This window comes from Manduca sexta, chromosome 2 (assembly GCF_014839805.1).
Source record: "Manduca sexta isolate Smith_Timp_Sample1 chromosome 2, JHU_Msex_v1.0, whole genome shotgun sequence".
NCBI classification, from domain to species: Eukaryota; Metazoa; Arthropoda; class Insecta; order Lepidoptera; family Sphingidae; genus Manduca; species Manduca sexta.
The window spans coordinates 2,953,377-2,970,880 of record NC_051116.1 but is presented as its reverse complement, the minus strand read 5'-3'; the positions used below and the strand labels follow the sequence as shown (position 1 = coordinate 2,970,880).

Sequence of the window (17,504 nt, the reverse complement as noted above, 5' to 3'; positions counted from 1 at the left end):
TAAACGTTATACAACAATGATGAATGAGTATGACGGGATTGTTTCTCTTAAAATGTTCTATAATAATATATTATAAAACAAAATCCCCCGCTGCATCTGGCTGCCTGAACGTGTTAAACTCAAAAACTACCCAACGTATTCAGATGAAATTTGATATGGAAACAGTTTGAGACCCAGGGAAAATATAAGCGTGACTTTTATAACGGTAAACTTGAGCCCGAAAAACTTTATAACACGGGCGGAGCCGCGAGCAAAAGCTAGTATATTATATGTTGTCTGATAGGCCCTCTAGTTTTGTAGTTAGATGTATGAAGATTTGGGTTCGTTTCCATTTATTTTATATTTATTGTCATTGTTATGTTACGAGTAAGCCATAACTAAAGGTTTAATTTGATTATGAAATAGTGCAACCCGCGTGTTTTTTTCGTGAGCGCACGAACCTTGTGGCCCAGGGGATGCAAGTCCTAACTTTCAATTCAGCAGGGGGACAAAGTGGGGTATTTCTCAATTTATTGTAAGTGATCTCAAAAATTCAACACAAGTGGGTACTTAGTACCTACCTGCACACAACATTGCGTAGGCTATTTGTTTTTGAAACAAAGGTACCTACATAGGAGATATTGTTAAGAAGCATATACAAACTGCAAGTAAGTCGGTTTTTATTATAGACTTTTTACAAGGATGTAATTTTATAATGCTTTATCTTATGTTTTGACATTTTATTTATTGCTCTAGACACCGCTATTGGCATTTCATGTGCCTAGTAATTTTGTTTTAGTTTTAAAACTCTGCAAATATCTGTGGTTCTTTTTAAATTAAGCATCCATGATTTTGGCATTTTAGGTGACCATAGCAGCAAACTTTTTTCCATCACCTGGGGGTAAGTGGAACTGTTATGTTAGTTACACCGGTCTTACCGCCCAACGTCGACATTCGTGAGTTTAGCATCATCCGACATAGAGTAAGTAATATACTACGTAAGATCATCCGAGCGAGCGTTGGACCGATTCCCTAGCCCCTATATACTCTACACTAGCAGAGCAACCAAAACCCGCGGTGGCCTTCGTATTCGGCGCATACGGAATGGCCCCGGGGTATCTTGTTATACTATGCGCTTCTCACCCTTGAGACATGAGATGTTAAGCCTCATAAAGTCCATTTAATACGCCGTGCTAGCTACAGTACCCTAAAACCAGAACACAACAGTGCATGCGAATATACGGGATTAATTAAAAACCTGCAACAATTTCTTGTTTGTCAGGACTTTGCTATAAAAAAAATTAAGAAAACGACATAATTGTATTCTTTATTAAGCCAAGAACATCACAAAATTCTCATTATCCTTGTACTCCGAGTGAAAATGTACCATAACTTGATTTTTTAGCGCCTAGACTGAGTTGTTGAGGCCGTACTACGTTGGTACCGAAGGAAGCAAAGGTTACAGGACGCACACCGTATTTCGTAGTTTCCAACCCTTCTTTATTATGATTTATTGGTTCGGCATTAAATCCCACTCCAGTGCTGCCAAGGTCTAAATAAGACACATTAGGTTGACCATACTGTGTTAGCCCGGTACGAATGTTTGATGAATTGCTTTCGGGAATACCAGCTTTTAAAAGATTATTCTTATTAGTTAATTTCAAAATATCCGCAGCTCCGATACCAGAATTAAATCTTTGGACTAATTTCAATTGCTCGTTTAATGCGCTATCGTCTTTAACAAACTTAGCCGTAACCAATTCTCCATTTTTGTACGCCAGTCTCAAAATATCTTCTTTTTTATATCCCCTCAATGAAGGAGATATATCCGAAACATTAGACAAGGCTATTAACTCCTGATACAATTTCAAAGGATTAATTTTTAAATGTGGCTTTGCCAAGAGCAAATTATTCATATTAGTCAAGAAAGTAGAATATGGAATTCTGAATTTAACGAAATATAAAGGTTGATAAATGAGTGGAGTGGCGCGTTTGAGCACAAACGTGAGTTCGATAACGCTAGCGCTCGATGGATCTAATTTCAATGCATTTGTCACACCGTCGGATTGTTGCAAATTGGGTAATACGGGTAACTTGTTTAAATAATTATTGTACACGTTTTGTTGATATGAATTAGCGTCCATGTTTGGAATTTCGAATTGGTTCGATGTGTATTTATATTGGGGTTCCTTTTGGTATGGATTGTCCAGATTTGTGACACCGGGTGTCCCATATTGATAAATCAATTTTTGGTTTTGATACGGATAGATATTTTGATTCGGAATGTTAACGTTTGTGTCTGGATACATTAGATATTTTAATTGAGAATTGTCTTGTCCATTTTTGTCTTCAGGCGGTTTAGCTGTGGCCAACATAGACATGATTGATTCTAAAGAGTTCTGACTTTGCCCATTCATATCCATGTTTACAGGTGGTTTCCAATTATCTGGAACTTTCAAGTTCTCTGGATTAAAATTAAAATTTTCTGGAATAAAAATATTACTGTCCTTTTGTGGAAGTAACTCCTTTTTGTTAACATTGTCGTATATATTGTAAATATTAAGATTGCCATCGTATTTCACATTTTCTGTAGGTTGGTTTTCTGGTTTATAAAAGTTCAGGTCATTTGGTGTTAACGTATTAGGATTTATACCATATCCAAAAGGATTTAAATCATAAGCAGGTTTTAGTTTATCATCCATCAAATTACCAAAAATATTAGATTTCGGTTCTATATTACCAGCATTAGAATCAACATAAGAAAGAATTGGTTTATAATTTCCGTAAATATTTATATCATTAACATTATTCGGAGCTTGGTGGTATCCGTAATTATTGTCTTGTGGTTTTAGTAAATCGTAAATTGAATATTGCTCCTTTGTACCTGGTATTTTATTAGTATTGACACTGACATCTGAATTACCATCATAAGGTACTTCATAGGCTTTCTTTAGAAATGCTTCAACACCATCAGGGTTTTGGCACATGGGGTTTTTTGCTAGTTGTATGTACGCATCGTAAGCCGTTTTTATCAATCTCATAAACACATCTTTACACTGTGGTCTGTTTATACTTGGAACATCGTATTTGAAAACTATTTTTGTCTTAACTTGGCCTCTAGGTGTCCCGTAGATGCCCATTCTTAGCGTATCCTTATTTGCTGTACCTTGGTTTATTAATTTTAAATTTTCATGGGCTTGTGCATTATCAGCTATTTTTTTTAAGTACTCTTGTAGTAAGGCGGAAATTCTTGATACTTTACTGACGTTTGATGGGTCTTGCATTAATAAATTGATTAGTTGGTTTAGCATTGGTATAAGAACTGCGACGCCCTGGCATAACGTCGGCTCTTCTTTCTCTAGTTCTATCACATTGTCGTAATGAGTTTTTGGAGCCTGTGTAATGGAAAAAATATATAATTATTTGTTAAGTTTCATCGACAAAAATGATAGAGAGCAGCTGTTAATAATATAGCATTAAATAATAACTATATTTATTTGGGGAAAACTAAATTGAAATTGCTAATTTAAAAGGTTTATGTATGCTAGTTACAAATACATCTGGCCACAATTATACGAATCGATTCAGGTTCTTAAAACTAAATACGACAAATTAAGAGCTGATTATTATTTTTTTAATTCGAAATTTTTAAACAATATTTTTATTTTATTAAAATTATAATTAAATATGTAAAATCTTAAACGTAGATCAGTAACGTGTGCTTTTTATCGGTTGAAATCGTCTAATCTTTCGATTTGGTACACATACAATATGTTTACATAGAATTAAAAGTTAAACAATAGCTGAAGAATTTATAGTTCACTGTTGCATGGCGAATCGTGTAATACATTTAGAACATAATAAACTTTATGCTGTACTTTAAGGTTGATAACCCGATTCATATCGTTTTTGCTTGACATCAAAATAAATTAAAAATTAAATAGAACCTTTCTGGAACGATTACAAATTTAAGCAGTCCCAAATTACGAATTGGTTAAAAGTAAGTAATTACAAATGTAATGATTCTCATGTGTTTAGCAATTTCACTGACTATGAGTTCTTCCAAAACTCAAACAAGATTGTGCGCTGCTGCATGGCGACAAAAATCGACAAGCCTACAGCTGCTGGAAAGACCTACCACGTAGCAAATAAAATAGAGTTCAAATTTAATTTAGGTACCTGATTATTATTTAGGGTGATTTCTTTATGTTGGTTCTCATGCGATGGATTTGCAGATGAAATTAATGTCGGTATTTCGACCCCATTGGTGGGAACCTGTGGAATTATAACATTAGTACCTTTGCCAAAAATGCTGGCATTTGAATAGTCGAACTCTTTATTTCCTATCATAACTTTATTAAATACTACAGTAGTGGCGATAGACTGGTTGATAATGAAAGAGATTGCCGAAACGAATGTCCGTAGGTACAAAACCCAACTGGACGCACGTCTGACTTTTCTAAAGTTATTGGGATATTCCTTGTGAATTATCGCTAGCTTTAACGGTGAAAGAAAACGTTGTGAGGAAACTTACATAGCCGAGAAGTTATTTATAGGAATTTTAAGGGTATGTGAAGTCTGCCAATCCGCACTAGGACAGAGTGGTAGACTTAGGCTTAATTAGTAATCTCTCTCAGTAGTAGAAAGGTTCGTGCCCAGCAATAGTACAGCATATAACACATGGCTGATTTATAAATAATAAAATCATGAACTTACCAATTCATTTGCGATCACAGCATTTATTAAAAACACAATGACTAATTTCAGTGCCATTACGTGAGTCCACATTTCTCACCGACGTGTAGATTTAAATACGCTCATGTATAAATTACCAAGTGTGAAATAAGCTTTTAATTATGTTGTAATAAAAATATTGTGTGTGTACTAATTTTTGAACATGCATTATACGTTTCTAGCTACATATGTGTATAATTGAAATTGAAGTGAGTAATCCAAAAATTTTATTAGGCATGTTGTAAAATTTTATCCTACTAACATTATTAATTTGATTAAGTTTATACGAGTTGTGATTCTCGATTAAGTGTTTTTGATTAAGGTAAATGATTACCTGAATATACTTAATTAAAAAAATTATAAAAATAAAACCATTTATTATTGAGCTGTGTTTATTTATATATTTTGCACGATGTTCTCCACTACAAAGGCTATTATATCCATTATCGCTGAAGAAACTTTACGTAAACATTCCTGCAACTCCGCCGATTGGAATAAACGCAATTTATCCTGTATTTCCGCTGCTACTTTCATTATTAACCGTATTGGTACTCCGTTCGCTGCCAAAGCCTTTAATATGATTAGCAAGATTTTCATTAATGAATTTATTAACAAATCAAAGTTGATAGAAGTAATGAAAATTTCCAAGCCTAGGTCTCTTATTAATTTCTTCAGATAGACTATAATCATGTGTGTTAGAAGTTCTAAAGTGTCCTTTGAAATAAGATCGACTGAGGTTTGATTTTCAGGGTCTATTTTATTGATTTGTTTATTTTTGGGATCATGAACATCAACCACATGATGCAAAGGTCTCTTTTTAACTACGTAATCGTAAGTTTTGTCTATCCCAGGAACATTCTCTTTGATATTGCTTTTATCACTGCTTATATCTTTCGAAAGAATTTGATTCTCTATTTCTGGTAAATCAGACCAGTTATCTGCATCAGATTGTGCAATGTATTCATTATCTGGTTTTAGTTGTGGTACTTTTTTATTTTGTTTGGTGTTTTTAATCATATCAGGATGTTTAACTTCAAATTCGTGTTTATTAATATCAGGTGGAGAAATTATATGCAGATTGTCATGTACATCATCTTTATCATTAAATTCAGGTTTCGGTTTCCCCTGTTGGATTATATTTTTAATATCTTCAATGCTTAAATTGGGATGATGCTTTTTCAAGTTTATAATCTTAGCTTTGAGGTAAGGATCAATGTTATTGAGGTCTTCTTTTTCTTTGTTGTCGTGAATTATATTCGTTAAAGGTATATTAATTAAATTGGGATTTGGTTCTACAGCTTTATTTTTTTTCTCATATATAGGAGGTTTCAAAATATTTTTCCATTTTTCTAAACTTTGTAAAGGTAAATCCACCTCTTTATTTGAAAGCACAAGGTCGTGAATATGTTTGTTTTGCTGTTTGTCTATATCGTGTTCTGGAACATTAATCTGAGGAATAGGTCTTAAAGGCTTTATTTCTTTATTACCTGAATCTGGTATTGGGTTTATAGTATGGGCTTCTATATCTGAAATTGGGCTAATAGGTTTTTCCTGTAACTTACTCCAATCAGGTGCTGTATTTACATGATTTCCTTCCAAGCTAGTCAAATCGGGTGTTTGTTTTACGGGTTTATCTTTTATTCTATTTGAATCTGGGGCCGGTTTAAAAGGTATTGCGTCCAAGTTATCTACGTCTTGCATTGGCTTGATTATTTCTATTTCAGGCTCTTTAAAATCTTGTGTAGTATTAATAATTATTTCTTTTATTTTATCAATGTTTGGAATTGGCTTTATATTTTTATCACGTGAGTCTGGCATTGGTTTTATTACATCTTTGTTAAGTAAATCATGTAAAGGCTTACCTTTACCTGGTTCTATATTATTTATATCTGGTATGGTGTCCACAGTTATTTTTTCTATGTTATCTTTTTCAGGAAATGGCCTTGCAGTTATAATATACAAATTATCAGAATCGGGTACCGATTTTATAGGCGTATCATGTTTGATATTGATTTCTTGCATAGGTTCAATTGTATTCACCTTTTGCTTATCTATATCCGGTATGGTTTCCACAATTACATCTTTTATTTTATTTTTATCTGAAATTGGCTTCATATTATTATCACGTAGGCTATCTGATCCTGGTACTGGTATTATTACATCTTTGTTTAGTACGCCTTCTAAAGGTTTAATTGGTTTTCCTTCTATATTCTGTAAATTCGGTTTGGTTTCCACAGTGATTAGACCAATTTTATTTGATTCTGGAATTTTATTTTCAGTTTTGGTAGGCAAATCATCAGAATCTGGTGCCGGTTTTAAATCTTCTATGGGCTTAGTTTTTGTTACCTTAGGGTCATAAACAAGTGGTACAGTTTCTTCTATTATTTGTTTTAGTTTATCTGGACTTGGCATTGGCTTTATGGGTTTAGCTGGTAAATTATTGATGTTTGGTAGGCTTTTTATATCATAATCTTCAATATTTATATTTGGCACAGGTTTAAGAAATGTAGTATCTGGATAATTTTTGTGAATATCATCTTTGTGTTGCCAAACTCCTTTATTTTTTTCTACAGGTAATTCAATTTCTATAAAGTGACCCGGTGCTTTAATTGGTAGAGGCTTTGGAGTTTTACTTTCGAATTTATTTGTATCTAGTATCGGTTTAACAGTATTTGCTTCTACATTAATTGTATCCTGTACATGTTTAACAATTTCTGGAGTAGGTTTGTCTACGTTTTTATGACCTAGCGCATGTCCATTCTGTTCTATTTTAGGATTATTGTTTGGGTCATTAGGAACTATTGGTACTGTTTCAGGTTTTCCTCCAGACAATTTCTCTTCCTCAATCAAGTTATTAACTACGTCTTTAATTTTATTTCCGTCACAGCTCATGCACGGAGTATTTGAAATTTGTTTACTGGGTTTAGTCTCTGTATTTAAAAATGGTCCTAAGGAATGAATGTCTGGCCCGATGATTTTAATAATTTCATCCACATATTGCTCTACGGGCAAACCGAATTGCCTGGCATTGTTGAATTGTGTAAAAATCGTCAGAATCATGTATAACTTTTCTAAGTCTAATAAATTTTCTCTATCATTAGGTTGTTTGCTAAAGTAACTGTAAAATATTTTCCAGAAATCTTCTACGTTTTGATTAACTGCTTCGCAGATTTTCTTTATTAAGCCTTTGGGTGGAGGCATATCAATTGTAAGTTCATTTTTTGGCATTTCGTGTATTTGAAGAGGGCGATTTACTTTCTGGCTCTCAGACTTGTTGTAATCTTGTATGTCATTAATATTGGATTTCAAATATATATTTATGTATTCAGGGTTATTTATAACGGTCTCCTTCATAGCCTGCAGGAGCCACAATAAATAACCTGTTTGAATTTGCTGAAAAAAAAAGATAATTAAAAAATTGTAAATAGTTCAAAAGAAAATACACTTAAGCATTTACCACCATCTGTTTGAGTTTTTTATTTGTGCTTAGCAATACTAGAAGCATTACTTGACTTGTATGTAGTCGAAAATATTAAATAGAAATCGGTTTAAATAGGTATTCTAAATAGTTAGTGCACTTACATCATTTATTTCCTTTAGTTCTTCAACCATCACAATTAACTTATACCAGTAGGATCTGAAAATTTCAATCAATTCATCTTGGTTTACATTGCGCCAGTCAAGTTCTATTGCCTGTTTAATATTTTTTATATCATCATCGGTTAGCACAGTTAAATCTCCATTAGCATCTTCATCAAAGTATAATTTATAATTATCGGGTTCCAACAAATTATTTACTTTAATTTCATCGTTACCATCTGCTTTCGCTTTAATAAGCTTCCATTTATTATTTGTATTATCTTCATTATCTAGATCCAACAAATTGTCCCTGTTTACTTTGCCTTCATGATTGTATATTCCAATTGGTCTCCATCTTTGAATTGTAACTGCTCCTTTATTATCTCGTTCCATTAAAGTGTTTATATCTAATTTACCTAAATTATTGTCTGGGTTTACTTGCATTTGCTTCCATTTGTTATATGTAATATGCCCTTTATTTTGTAGTTCCAATAAATTGTCTATATTTGTCTTGCCGGAATCGACGTGAGCTGAGTCTGATACAGGCTTCCATCGATGACTTGGTATGCTATAGTTTTCTGGACCTAATAAAGTGTTAATATCAAATCTACCCAAATTTGTATGATCTGGCTCCATTTTAATAGGTTTCCATTTACTATTAAAGTTAGTATCAACTGAATTAATGTTATTTCTATCCACCCAGACCCTATTTAACGCATCACCTGAAAAACAAACCAAATTACTCGATGAAACATATTAAACATTATTGATATTATTATCCTTTTGTGAAAAGGGTGCATGAAAGTCGATAACTGATTTAAAATCGTCACAATGACGGAAAAGATTTATATAAAACTTACCATTTCGTCGATTTTCTTTTCCCATTTCAGATTCTACGTAAGGTTTGTCATTTGAGGAATGGAAGCGAGATCTCCATCGATTTCCATTACTTCTTCGATTCGTAATTCTTTCAGGTCTTTCCTCAAGTTCCTGATCTCGAAGTCTTCTCTCGATAATCCTATGGATGAGTTCACGTCTAATTTCCTTTCTTAAATCTGAATCTTCCGATTCAGAGATTTCTTCATCTACCTCCGGTCTTTGATGTTTGATATGTCTTTTTTTTGGTGCGTCATCAAAGGATTCAATAGAGTACTCATGATTATCGTTATTGTGGTTTGTATTTGTTATACTGTATGCGTGCTAAAATGTTAGAAGATTTTTAATATAATAATATTCGCATCGTCGTTAACCAGGGATCAGAATTGCACTATCTGGCAACCTACGATTGGGTAAGTTCTTAATTGCCTTTCAGTACGTACACTGAATTATTTCTATCTAATAAATTAATAACATACAACATTTTCATATCAAGAAATTGGCAAATTTTTTTTGAAACCTTATAACTTACGTCTCCCTGCTAGCAAGAGAAGTCTTTAGCAAATTGAAATAATGACATTTGATGTTAGATAAGATAATCCAATAAAGGATTTCTTGATTGATACAGCTTCTCTATTATTCTCTATAAGCAGCGATAGCCTACTTAGGTGTGGCACAAATTGCCGAGACGAATGTCCGCAGGTTCAAAACCCAAAGGCACACACCTCTGACTTTTCTAAATTACGTGTGTATTATTTGTGAATTATCGCTTGCTTTAACAATCCCTCTTTATTATTATAAAGCTTCTCTATAAACCATTGAACCGCGTGTCTGAGGTAAATAAAACCCATAAAAATAACAGACTGCATCGAAGGATGTTGAGGATCCACAAAAGCTAATAAAAATTCTTACCAAATGATTGATGGCTGTAAAAACAAACAATTTTAAGTAGAAACTGTGAACACTCATGTTGAATCTGTCGCCATCTAGACCCGTGTTGAAAATGATACGGATTTATTGTGTTCAAACTAAGTTTTATGCTTATTTGTGGATATATTCGCTTCTGTAGCGTTAATAATTATACAACGATATCATTATGTGTGGAAATGACTACTAGAAACCTACTAATTACAAGTTCATTTGGAGAATGAGAAAAGTATGAATTGTAGATAAAGTCGAGAGCACATATTCCTTTCCATTCACCCTCTCCTGCTTTAACAATAATATAGAGCAGGGCATAATTGAACATGCGAAATATTAGGAATGGAATTGGTGAATTCATTCGAGTTTAAGAACCTCTAGGTTTGGGCCCCCCTCCCTTGGCGACGCCTTCGTATTTGTGCAATAATTGGTAAGTGTATGTTGTTTTTCTTATAGTTGACTGAAGCTATTCTGCGCCTGATATACAGAAATCTCAAATATACAGGGGTATATTGCTGTTAAGCGGCGATAGCCTAGTTGGGTGTGGAACGGTCTGCCAAGACGAATGTCCGCAGGTTCAAATCCCAAGGGCACACACCTCTGACTTTTCTAAAAAAAATCACGTGTGTATTCTTTGTGAATTTATCGTTCGCTTTAGCTTTAGGAAAACATAGTGAGGAAACCTGCACATCCGAGAAGTTCTCTATAGGAATTTCGAAGGTGTGTGAAATCCGCACTAGGCCAGCGTGGTGGACTAAGGCCTAATACATCTCAGTAGTAGAGGAGGCCCGTGCTCAGCAATGGGCAAGTATATAATACAGGGCTGATATTATTATTATTATTATTATGTTGCTGTTAATTTACTATAATTAATTATAGAGGCGAGGTAGGCTCGGCTAGAGCTCGAGGCTAGGTAGACAGAATCATCACGGCTGAAAATGGATGCACCAGTTGCACCTCTGCGTCCGATTCGGGAACAGAAGGCAACAGTGTGTATTTTTATTCTTAAAATTTTATGGAGATTACTATACTACGAAATGCCATTAAAGATTTTACTACAAAAATTGCACATTGTAAAAGATCATAAGCTCCACAGAATATTCGCTATAGCATTCATTACAACTTCCAGTTAAACTCTACACTACACAAGTACGCTGAAAATAACCAATACCACATCCAGCATTCAAACATCTATGAACATCAACAATTATCTACAATTAAAACGGCTTTTATTCACGTCTAAACTACGCTCAAAATCCCATTAAACCACGCCTAAACATCCAGCCAACACAGATCAATGTCTAAATAACATTTTTATATTAATATTTCGTGTTTTCAGTAAAGTCACGGGTCTTGAACACCGTGAGTAATGAATTGAATTTTATAGCAACAGCAATTTTACTATGTCTAAATACATTACGGTCAGAATTATTGAGAACATTATATTGCATTTTATTATTCATATTTTACGGTTATAAAATAATCATAAAGTTCCTTATAGTTCTTAGAAAAAATGGAACGGTGCGTCGTCATATCAAAATGTACAATTATTCTGAACATCATGGGATGGAACACACTTGGCGAAAAAGAGGTGCCCTGGTTGCGCCTCTGCATACCCTTTTGGGATGCGTTATGTGTTTTGTTTGTTTAAATACCCTGCTTTAGGAACCACATTTTTTATACTAGTATGTAAAATTTATATTTACTTAAGTGAGGAGAGGGTTAGGGGCAGTAAAGTAGTTACTAACTATTACTAGCTAATAACTACCTTGGATGCAGGGGCGTAGTACCACCGCATCAGTGATACGGGGCCTTCGAGCTGTGGGACTCCTCTTGGCCCTAAATTAAACTAAGCAGGCGCCCAAAAGTTCGCACTGCCCTAAAGGGCCCCCAACAAATTTATTCGGGTGGCTCTATTGCAAGCTACGCTGCTGCTTCGATGATATGATGCAGATATCGTTTACCATCAGGCGAACGGCTAGCTCTAATCGTTCAAAGCAAAAAAAGATAAGCCAATGTAAAGATTTTCTGTAATAAAACGCAAACAAACGAATAACAATTCAATATATTTACATACATGTGTCCATGAGTACAAAATTTTAAACTTAAACGTGTTATAAATATTCACTTAATTATAGTATGTGAGCGTGTCAAAAATTATGAAAACAGTAACATGATGTATATCTTATACAGGGTGGCCGCAATTTAAATTTAGTATTTTTTTATGGCAACTCTTATAAATTCTGATAAAAGCAAGACAAAAAAGCTTTTAATGACATCCTGTATATTCAACATTCCTTTTAAAATAAGTTACAATGTAGTTTTAATTGACATTGAAGGTTACAAGATATATTTTGCCTTATATTGCTATAAACGAAAAACATGGTTAGAACCTTTACATGATTACAACCATAGATTACTTCCAAAAAATCCCACATTACGTGAACATGGGATTTCAATTTATAATAATCCAAAAAATCCAACATGACTTTTTTTTAGTCCAAATGATTCTACAAGATTTCATATATTTCGCAAGACACCAGTCAAAACATTGAGGTTTGTTAACTCTTGGTCTCTCGTGGCTCGCCGGCGAGCCAAGACAGCTACATGACATTTGCGTGTGTCACGGGATTATAACCTTATATACTACATAATAAGGTTATTTTTCCGTCACACGCGTAGCTGTTTGACAAGTCATGACGGGTTAATAGATGTGGGCATCACTAGTGTTGGCATTGCCCATCTCTATTGGTACTGTTTTAAAATGGCCACTCAATAAGTAAGCGTTGTGTTTTAGTTAAGATTAAGATATAATAAAAGGTTACTCATATATGTGCGTTTTCTTTACCATACATAAACCCTAACAAGGTTATCACAAAGGCTGAGGGGGGGGGGGGGGTCCGCTGTTTTAACATGACATTTAGGGGCCGTTGTTTTATTCGTGGTTAAGTAGTTATTGATTACCATGCCCCTACGTTTGTTAATAAGGGCCAACCTACAAACACACTGGAATTTTGAGTTCAAGTACTTTAGGCGTTCGCAACTCTTGAAAAGTGAAGGGTCTCATCACACTGGCACATTGCAAATGAATTCACAAGCGAAGCTCGTCCAATGCAGTGAACCAGTTAATTCTATCTGACCTCGGTTGAACGGCCCCTAAAACTCGCGACACGAATTCGCCGTCCGAGCGACATACAGTGATAGGGAGCATGCCTGGTAGAGAATAGGGGCCTTATTCTCTATGGAATAGTATGTCTGACCTAAAGCAGGGGCCTTATTCTCTATGACAGTAAACACGTAACACGGACGTTTTACGTAATCTTTGTAAAATGAGCGAGGAATGATATACTGTCTACCAATCTTTATTGTATTAAAACGGGACGCGTTACCCCATTTTCCTGAAGTATCAGACTTCAATCATTTCTAGAAATACGCTAGTTACAATGACTTCTACAGGATTACAGTAGTACCCAGAGTGATTCGTGCATCAACAACCTTATGCATGAAGTTAATATGAAATTCCCATCCTAGGACAATCAGTTGGAAGTAATCTTTGGCATAGACCTGTTTGTTCTTACACAACATCCTGCGTAAAAATCTCGATCCAGTAGCCGTCAGGGTCCTGGATGAACGCCAGGCCCTTCATCTTACCGTCGTTTGGCTTCTTGATGAACTTCACTCCATGCTGCTCGAACCTGGAGGAATATACAATTAAATTGGATATCAAAGTACATTTTTGCTCAACTGATTTGTGAAGGGTTTGTGCTTGATTTTCAGGTTAGTTTTGCTGGTGGTGGGATGATAAATCCGCCAGGATAGCGACCACCGTACACAAGAAGTTAAAACCCGTCATAGTGGCCCACGTAAGTGTGTCGCATTCCGGGATCAGCTCGTGTATGTCCGGTTGGAACAGGCCGGCATAATTGTGTCGACCATTGCGGGGTAATCATGTCTCATCAGTCGACATTCTATTGACCCCACTCCAATTAAATCAGGTGCAGTGACGACATGATGCCGTGGCCGTACTATATTTCCTTCAAAAAGTGTTGGCAACCCTAATTGTAGTGCAAATATTTTATACATGTAGTATGTGAAATATAGATTTATTTGTGATTTGGCGTTGTAGTCAACGCGTTAGACTAAAGTGTAGTCTGCAGGTTCAAAAATTCAAAAATGATGTGTGTATTCCATGTGAATTATCGCTTGCTTCAACAGTGAACGAAAATTCGTGACGAAACCTGCATGCCTGAGTAATTTTCTATAGGAATTTTGAGGGTGTGTGAAGTGACTGACTGGCCTTATGCCTCTCAATAGTAGAGGAGGCCTGTGCCCAGCAGTGGGACAGTATATAACACAGGCCTGATGATGACGAATGATTATGAGTTAACGCGTTATTAAAACCTACCTGGCACAAGCTTCATCCACGTTGGGCACGAGGATGCCAATGTGTCCGAAGCCACGGGGGTCAGAGTTGCCGTTGTGGTAGCTCGAGTCATCACTCTCAGTACCCCAGTTACTGTAATAAGAAATGTTAGGGTCAGCGGATGTTCATACTATAAAATTGGCATATTTCTAGTAAATCTGACATTGTAGATCATAAAAAATTAAATAAGTATTGTTCCAACAATGGCAGAATGATTGAACCAATAACTAAACTAAATAATATAAAAAATTTAAAATTTGCACCAGATAGAGCATAATATTAAGTCTGTCTGCATACTTTGTATATGGTGAAATAAATAAAATAGTTATAAAATTACAATAACAGACTATCTCCATCTCAAATATGCAACTCCTGTAAGCCAGGATCATCATAATGCGTATTATATGACACTAACAACAAAACTCAGTCTCTGGGAAACAAAATTAATAAAAAACGTTAGCATACTCACTAAGTCAACTCCAATGTAGCCTTCCTGGTCATCGCCCATTTGGCTCTAGCGCTCTCATCCTGAGGGATTTCAGCTGGGTTCTCATATCCCATGAAGAACAGGGAGAACTTCATGGCTGGGAAGTGGAGTTGCTTGAGTAACGTCATCCCGAGGACTCCAGTGTAGAACGGGATGGATTTCCGAGGGTCCTTAATCCGGTACATGGTTTGTTGGAACATAAAGTCCTGGAATGGCATTTAAATATTTTTTTTAGTAGGCAATAGGTTTTACATGTTATACAAGGAATTAGCTAGATAACCAGTGTCATTGGAAAGTAGTTACTGCTTGTTGGTAAGTAAAGTAAAGTAGTTACTTGTTTAATGTGTTAAATCTAAGAATGATAAGCACACCTTTAATTAAAAATGTGTTGAGCAATGTGATTGACTGGTGAAGGGTCAATCAAATTGTTACCTTCAACATTCAGGTATATTTTCTAGTATAACTATGGCTGGCAAATAAGCCAATATATAGCTAAAAGTCATAAATAATATGAACCTAAAAAAAGTTGTAATTATATGACAATTTCTGTGAGACAGTAACACTCAATTGAGGACTTCTCATATTGCATAATGTAATCCTAGATGAATAATTAGTCTGTTGTGTGGTTCTACTCGGAACAAAAACTGTAAAACAAGTTTAGTTTCTTACTAATGGACATATCATGTATCAACACTCATAATTCCTTTGATTTATCTTGTGATAGAGTATTTCTTTTAACTAATATTAATAATATGAAAGTTTAGATGTTTGTTGTGCAGTGATAACTTAAAAGGTTTGAATGAAATAGTATGCCAAAACTACAAACAGACTTTGTCCTGAATTAACACATAGGCTATTCTTTAAACCAGTAATTCTCTCTCACGGGAAATAATGAGATTTTTTAATTAGATGGCACTGGCAATAAAGACTGAGGGAAGACATTTCATGTGGGCAAACAGCAACAACTAGTTGTATAATAATAATAGCTATTGTTATTTGTCAATGATATTATTTGAAGGAGTAGGTCACAGATAAATATTTTTTTGATAACCTGTAGGCGGATAAGAGATTTATCTATAGTACTGTTTAATTAGATATCAATTCAATAAAATATATATTAGAAGGCCAGTCCATATAATACATACATATATAATATTATGCTTCTATCCCATAAGGGTAGGCAGAGACTATAGATTGCCACTTTGCATGATTCTGGCATACTTTAGGAATTTAAATACTCATTCAAGCTGGACAGTTAAATAATTTTACTGAATTTAAATTTGATCTTCTATGTTATCCAATTTAATTAGTATATGCATTGGGTTCAATATAACTCGGAGACGCTTCCATTATAATTTCATTGTTAGTAGACTTTGAATATTAAATTGGACAGGAACTCCACAAAATCATTGGATTTTGAGGTATTCAGATGTTTATTTAGTATTTATTATTCAGTAAGCCTCATATCTTCAACATAGCCTCTTAATTATAATAAAAATTATATTTATTCATGTAGGGTTTAAAGTATAACCTAAAACCTGCAAAAAACCTCACATATTCCTAAAATGAAATGATGTACTTTTATTATGTTTATAAACTTTGTTGTGACGCAATAGTACTAGTTCGGTTTTATCGAAAAATACTTTACCTTAGTACTAGGATCTGGAGTCTGGCATAGTGCCTCCACTTCTTGCGGCGATATACCTTCGCTCGACATGATTCTGATAAGAAAAACAGATAAATTCTTTAAAATTCAACATATAACCTCATAATATAATATTAAAGTTTTTAAATCTAATACAGTATACGTATATGATGCCGATATACACTTACGTGAAAGAAATTGTAAAACAATACACAATTATTACACTTAAGACCTAAACGATGGCTTATCAAATTGTCGGCGACTGCCAAAATTATGAAAATTAACAAGTCGGAATGCAATCTTCCGCAAATACGTTCATGCGATAATAGTCATAATTTGTATGTCAATAGAGTTGAGTTAATTTTGTAAATTTCAAAGTGACGTTTGAAAGGTTCAAGAACTTCCTTGACAATTCCACAGATTGAAATTCCCGATGGCAAATGCGTTTTATTTACGCAAAAGTTAGATGAAATGAAACGCATTCCTAAAATTTTATAAATATTGAGATTAAAAGTTTTAGGGTAAAAATTAGACATAAAATATTGTCGAGCAGGTACCAGTAATACAGTAAATAGAATTATTTTTAATTTATTTTTATTGAACTATAATTTAAACCTCAAGAGAAGGCAATGTATCATAATTTGCACTACAAAACATCTGCACTTGCACTAATGACGTATAAAATACGTTTAATAGATAAAAATTTAATATTTACTCCACTGCATTAGATAATTCAGGTTATTCAGGGGTTCAATAACCTGACTGATATACTTAGCAATATTTCATAACATTATACTGTTAAATAGTTCAAAATATAACCATGTTATATCCATTTAATTTTTACTGCTATAGAAAATAAA

General features: G+C 34.3%; 3 protein-coding genes across 3 annotated transcripts; all 3 read right to left on the bottom strand.

The window, feature by feature from the left end:
• Positions 1 to 1,285: 1,285 nt before the first annotated feature.
• LOC115453086 lies at positions 1,286 to 4,910 on the bottom strand. Its single transcript, XM_030181728.2, has 3 exons — positions 4,696 to 4,910; positions 4,159 to 4,254; positions 1,286 to 3,374 (listed from the first exon to the last, which is right to left on the bottom strand). The coding sequence occupies exons 1-3, from the start codon at positions 4,765 to 4,767 to the stop codon at positions 1,338 to 1,340; spliced, it is 2,205 nt and encodes a 734-aa protein (XP_030037588.2). The 5' UTR covers positions 4,768 to 4,910; the 3' UTR covers positions 1,286 to 1,337.
• Positions 4,911 to 5,073: 163 nt separating this feature from the next.
• LOC115453084 lies at positions 5,074 to 10,195 on the bottom strand. Its single transcript, XM_030181727.2, has 4 exons — positions 10,081 to 10,195; positions 9,153 to 9,492; positions 8,296 to 9,014; positions 5,074 to 8,106 (listed from the first exon to the last, which is right to left on the bottom strand). Exons 1-4 carry the CDS (start codon positions 10,135 to 10,137, stop codon positions 5,110 to 5,112), a joined length of 4,113 nt encoding a protein of 1,370 aa, XP_030037587.2. The 5' UTR covers positions 10,138 to 10,195; the 3' UTR covers positions 5,074 to 5,109.
• A 2,632-nt stretch (positions 10,196 to 12,827) lies between these two features.
• On the bottom strand, positions 12,828 to 17,052 carry LOC115453082 (lactoylglutathione lyase). The gene is made up of 5 exons (XM_030181725.2): positions 16,833 to 17,052; positions 16,648 to 16,720; positions 14,982 to 15,205; positions 14,495 to 14,605; positions 12,828 to 13,784 (listed from the first exon to the last, which is right to left on the bottom strand). Exons 2-5 carry the CDS (start codon positions 16,714 to 16,716, stop codon positions 13,664 to 13,666), a joined length of 525 nt encoding a protein of 174 aa, XP_030037585.1. The 5' UTR covers positions 16,717 to 16,720; positions 16,833 to 17,052; the 3' UTR covers positions 12,828 to 13,663.
• Positions 17,053 to 17,504: the final 452 nt, after the last annotated feature.